We start from the raw sequence: 6,000 nt of genomic DNA, 5'->3' as shown, positions 1-6,000 counted from the left end.
TGACCCTGCCCAGACGTGACTCCCTTAGGACCAACAGTGCTGCCAGCAGTGCTCACTGGCCTCCACTAATGCTCCCCAGGTACTGAAGCCAAGCTATTGCTACATCTGGACAGATGCACTAAAGGCCCTTTTAGCTGGGTGCACCTAAGGAGAGGGTGAGTTTAAAACCTACAAAGCTGCAAAAAAAAAAAAAAGCACAACAGTGCAACTCTACAGTGTCCAGTGAAGGCGCTTTTCTTTATTGTATCTTGACTTCTCCAGCACAAATTAAAAAAAAAAAACAAGGCAATTCTTGCTTAAGAGCCTCAATATTTTGAAAGGCCTCAGGTTTTTTTTTTTCATTCTCTGATTCTTTCTTTTCTGTTCGATGTGAAGTTCTAGTCTGAAAAGTGACTTTGCAAAGTTGATATCATGGCTTCCATGTTCATTGTATTACTAATTTTTGTGTCAAATGTGCTCAGTACATAAGTAAAAGATTTGTTTCCTAACTACCACCTCATTCTGGAGTCTGAGGAGCAATTCGCACGTTTTCAATCCTGCATCAGCATCTTTGATAAAGCTTCTGTAAGGCAAACTGGGACTCAGCTTTATCTGTGCAACATTTTCTTCAGTGGGTTTGCACAGGTGTAAATGATTGGAACTCGGTAAACAATCTGCGGAAGCTGTGCAAGATTGAATGAGATGCAGATTCTATTCCATCTTAGTTCTGTTGGCTCTGTAAAGCTAAGAATATTTTTGTCACTGAAGTGAGCAAATACGTTACTGTTGTGCATACAGAGTTCTATTTGCTGAGCAAAGAGATGCCATTTTTACTGTCACTTCTCAGAGTAAAACTACACTTTAAATATGTAATATTTATGCTACACTGGCATCGTTTTAATTTCTTATTTTAGTACAATATTAATATTACTAATTCAAACATACAGGTATCAGAAAACAAATAAAAGAAAGCCAGGATTTTAAAAAAGGGATGCTTAAAGTTATGCTCTCATTTTTGAAAATGTTGGCCTAAGATTTTTGCTTAGGCTGTTAAATATTTACTTTAATATACAACACGTGCAATGTGAATGACTTATTGATAAAATAATGTTAACATTTTTATTTATTGAATTTGTGTTTAAATTTGCAATCCTGTAGAATCAATTAACATGAGGTGTGTGTGGGGTTTTTTTTTAAATGTGCCAGTTCCTATAGGTTCTTAAATAACTACTACAAAAGAAAATCTGTGAAGGTTCAAAGCCATGAATCTGTCTCTGTCAGATCACAGAAGTAATATGTTCCAAGCACTATAGCATATCCCTTGCTGTAGTTTACTTGATCGGAAATTATTTAAGGGTTTTCATTGTTTTCTGCATTGCTCAGACTGGTCTCTGATTGATTTAAGCCCTCAGATGAAGTTTCAGGATCTGTAAAAACAGATTTAAAATATTTTAGGTTAACAAGACAAATTCTCTTTTTTTTAGAGTTTCTCCCTATTTGTTCTTGGTTTTCTGATGGTCTGTAGGAGCCAGATCACGCTCTCTGTGGAAATTGCCATCTTAAAGTAGCCAGTACATGTATGTCTACCTGAGCTGTGAATCACATCTCCCAACTGCTGCGTAGACATTCCCTTAGGGGGCAAGTAAAATTCATTGGCCAGGTTTTCGAAAGAGCTCATCTCCAAGATAGGAACCTAAATGATGTGGCCAGACTTTTAAAAGTGCTCAGCTACCAACAATCCCAACTGAGAAGCTATTAATACCTACTTTGCTTGTTTATGCTACATTTGCCGTTAGCTGAATGGATAAATCTTTATATTCTGTTTTAAATTAAACCAACTGGGGCAGTGATTGAATAAACTATTTAGACCTGGTATTTTGCTATCCTGTTTACTTACAAAAGTTTTCCATTGTTTTGTTTCTGGACCCTGTGAAAAGTTGAGGATTTGTATCCAGGTTTGTCAAAAGGTGTTGGAGTTACAATTTGAACATTATGAACAATAAAAAAAAAATTATATTTAAGCATCTTGGCCTACCATCTATGGGCTCTTGGACTTTTTCTTCTTCCAGCATCTCTGACTGAAGTAACTCATTGGGTGGAGCTTCAGGTTCTGTAATAAACAAAATGAAAGGACCAAAATGCTCTACTTTTATGACAGTCATGCCTGGATTTCAATTACTATTTCTTTGCTCGCCATTTTCTGAGAATGTATTAGTCTCTTTCCTTTTTTGAGAACGAAATTTGGTATCAGAAGGCACCTAGGACAGTACTCCAACACTTTCAGCAACACTAACCAGTACACATGCAACTGAGGGCTTGTCTACACCTACAGTGCTGCACCAGTGCAGCTGTACCACTGTAGTGCTTAGTTAAGACGTTGCTTATGCCAATGGGAAAGCTTCTCCCATTGATGTAGGTACGCCACCTCCCCAAGAGGTGGTAGCTGTGTTGTCAGGAGAAGATCTTCCGTTGACATAGTGCTGTCAACTCCAGGGATTAGGTCAGTATAATTATGTCACTCAGCGGTGTGGAAGATCCACACCCCTGCGCGATGTAGTTATACTGACATAAGTTTGTAGTGTAAACCAGGGTTGAGGCTTAGGGGAAGATGAATCCTAGAATCATAGAATCTCAGGGTTGGAAGGGACCTCAGGAGGTCATCTAGTCCAACCCCCTGCTCAAAGCAGGACCAATTCCCAACTAAATCATCCCAGCCAGGACTTTGTCAAGCCTGACCTTAAAAACCTCAAGGAAGGAGATTCCACCACCTCCCTAGGGAACCCATTCCAGTGCTTCACCACCCTCCCTAGTGAAAAAGTTTTTCCTAATATCCAACCTAAACCTCTCGCACTGCAACTTGAGACCATTACTCCTTGTTCTGTCACCTGGTAACACTGAGAACAGTCTAGATCCATCCTCTTTGGAACCCCCTTTCAGGTAGCTGAAAGCAGCTATCAAATCCCCCCTCATTATGAGATATGGAACAGATTAGAACTGAATGAGGCGAGGAAGGCTAACTGTGGCTAATGCACTGGGCAGGGACTCAGAAGATAGGGATTCTGATCCCATTTCTGGTACAGACTTCCTGCGTGACCTTGCCTTGACCATTCAATCAGTAATGCATATGAGGTGCTTAGATACGGAAAAGCCTTCAGAAAAACTGACAGTCTTTGAATAAAATAGAGGATCATGATTTGACTTTTGTCAGGCAATGTGTTACCCAAACACATGTGATTTGTGACATTTGGTCCTAAAATGTATAAATGGATATCAATTGCACTTAGAACTTCCTGTGAAGACAGCCATTTTTTGATAGCTAGATGTCTAGACTAAATACTGAACAATGTTTAGAAACAGGCTGGCTTGCCAATAGGCTCCATGTGAATAATAAATAATAATACTTAATACTTGTGTAGTCACAATGCTTTACAAACGTGGCCAAGTATCATTTTATACATGAAAAAACTGATGATAGTGTGAGGGAAAGGCCCATTTCTCCAAAAGCAGTCAGTGATTTTTGGGGCCTTGGTTCTTGGATGCCCAATTTGAGACTTCTTGGGTCTGATTTTTAGAAGTGCTGAGCCAATGGGAGTGATGGGTGTTCAAAAATTCTGGAAATTAGGTCCCAGTGTCTAAAAGTGGGCACCCCAAATCAGTGACAACTTTTGAACATGCTGGCCTCAGTGATTTGTCAAAAACCATAGACTGAGTCAGTGTAAGAGCACAGGAGTAGAACTCTCAATCTAATTTTTTAGCAACTAGACCACACTTTTAGATATCAGGGTTTATAATTCTGCTTATAAGGAACTCCAAAGTTGCAATGGTTCTAGGTATCTGTGGGTTAAAAACATGCCTTCATTAACTGGAGAACCAAGTTCACAGTCTATGCACTATGATGTACATAAGGGAAGCAGTATGTGGAGAGACAGAGGAACTGAAAGAAAAGGTATCTGGGGCAAGTGCAAGCAATAAGGAAATGTGACAGAGTATATTGTGACATTCTTTTGACCATGAACAAATAAAGGATCATCTTTAATTAAGCCTCTTGGTATATCCTCAGTGGGAGTTTTTCTCCTTCTGGAGTCTCTGGCTGAAATAAGTCACTGGAAGAAGCTTCAGCTTCTACAGTAAACAGAATTAGAGGATGAAATGTTTTACATTCATGAGTGAGATAATTTGCATTTTCCATGCTCTTCCCCTGTTCTCTGATATGCCTGGTTTGTGTCTAATAGTACTGAGGAGGAGAAGAGGGTATTAGAAGGGTCTTACAGCATTTCAGTGAGCAGTCCCCTTGGCCTCATCAATATTAAACAGTATATGTGTTTTTTGCTCAATAAGCCTCTCTCTCTTCATTAAAGGCCCAAAATTGAAATCAAGGAAAAGACTCCCATTGGACTTTGGTTCAGATCCTAATAGGATACAGCAATAGAGGCAACATTTGTTTTCATTTACATATATTTCTTGGTTGGTGGAACAAGCTATTTCTCTTTAGCGGTATTTAATATAAGGAAGATACTGATGATATTCTGCTTAGCCGGGAGGGTTTCAAGAGGATGTGGAGATTTTTGAAAATGTGATCAGTTATGATAGTGTTGTCTTATGTTTCACCTTTATATCTGTTATGTCAAGTTGAGCTTTTGGATATGATCACGAGTGGTAAATTACAAAGCAATAAGACAACTTTAGTTAACAATTTGCAGTTGGATTGGAATGACCATCCTAAGGGCCAATTTCTCAGGGGGACTTACAGGTAGTGGAAATTGATTTTATACATATTTTCCTGAATGCTTTCAGGAAAGGATTATCATATCTATTTAGCTATCTGTGATTGTGTCTGTAAGTATGTATTTGACCAAAAACCCTAAAATTGGGTACATAAATCTTTCACAGAGAAAGGACAAAGAAAGCTCAACCTTAACTATTCCTCTTGTTTATATATATTCTTACAAAGGAGTTGTCATTTATTATATTTGACCCCCTGAGGAGGCAGGAGCTTGGGGCTGTGAAACACTTCCTTTTACCTGTGAATACCATTGTTCAGTATAACCTGAATGTGAGTATTTTGGACAATAGAGGAAGATTTGTAATAGTTTGTTGGCCTACATGGCTACAAACCATTAAACATACAAGGTGAAATCCTGGCCTCATTGACTTCAGTGGGTCCAGGATTTCACAGAAGCTTTGCCCTCTTGTCAGGGAATGTCACATTTGCATTGTTTTTGTTTTTCAACCTGCTTCTGCATAAAGAGCTCCAGCCTTCAGATGTTATCAATGAGGAAAATTTTGTAGAAACTATAATATTCTGGAACATATAGTTTACCATCAGTGGTTGTTTGGACTTTTTCTCCTTCTCCTTCCTGGGTCTCTGGCTGAAGTAAGCCATTGGATAAGGTGTCCACGTCTGTAACAAACAAAATAATAGAATGCTCTGTATTTTAAAACACACATCTCCTCATATTTAAATATGCAGGATGACAGGAAAGGTATTTTGATACGTTTTGCTATTATCTGAATAATATGATGCTATGAAGATTTGATCCTAAGACCTCCAAAGCCTTAGGGAAACTTGACTTGCAGGGTTCTCCACCAATTGAGTATTTAGGTTACTACTGGCTAGCTGACTGCCTGTAGCTGAGTTGCTCTTCTGCTGAGCTGCCAGTGTGCTCTTTTTTGCCACAAAGGATGAGGCAGTTTTGCAAAAGAGCAGGACAGGGCACCAGGTGGCAGCCAGGTAGGAAGAGTCCTGTTCTCACTTGAAGTCTGTCTCTGAGAGCACCAGGATGTGGCCTGTGTGGATCACTGAGCCCTTCATATATCAAGAATTCATCACTGGGGCTGTGGACTATGATCAGAGACCAAAATACACAGGTGCTCTCTGGAGGTGTGGAGCTGCAGAGATGCCACTCCCATTCCTCTTCCTGTTTCCCAGTATGTGCATCTATAGAGTCGATGGAAAAGAAGAAAAGTTTTCAGGGAAAAGAGAGTTGCTATGACCTGAAAGAGAAGGAATTTTAGGGGATC

The 6,000-nt window shown here is 39.4% G+C and overlaps 1 protein-coding gene across 1 annotated transcript in view; it reads right to left on the bottom strand.

Moving 5' to 3' along the window:
- Positions 1-218: 218 nt before the first annotated feature.
- MDH1B (malate dehydrogenase 1B) overlaps positions 219-6,000 on the bottom strand; it is a 33,227-nt gene continuing 27,445 nt past the window's right edge. The window contains exons 11-13 of the mRNA XM_054043288.1: positions 5,300-5,380; positions 2,015-2,089; positions 219-1,406 (exon numbers count right to left, since the gene is read on the bottom strand). Of these exons, the coding sequence (XP_053899263.1) occupies positions 1,330-1,406; positions 2,015-2,089; positions 5,300-5,380 (233 nt within the window). The 3' untranslated portion in view covers positions 219-1,329. The remainder of the gene's footprint in view (positions 1,407-2,014; positions 2,090-5,299; positions 5,381-6,000) is intronic.

The sequence above is a fragment of the Malaclemys terrapin genome, chromosome 11 (assembly GCF_027887155.1).
Source record: "Malaclemys terrapin pileata isolate rMalTer1 chromosome 11, rMalTer1.hap1, whole genome shotgun sequence".
NCBI classification, from domain to species: domain Eukaryota; kingdom Metazoa; phylum Chordata; order Testudines; family Emydidae; genus Malaclemys; species Malaclemys terrapin.
The sequence above is the reverse complement of the archived record's forward strand: the minus strand, read 5'-3'. Positions and strand labels throughout refer to the sequence as shown.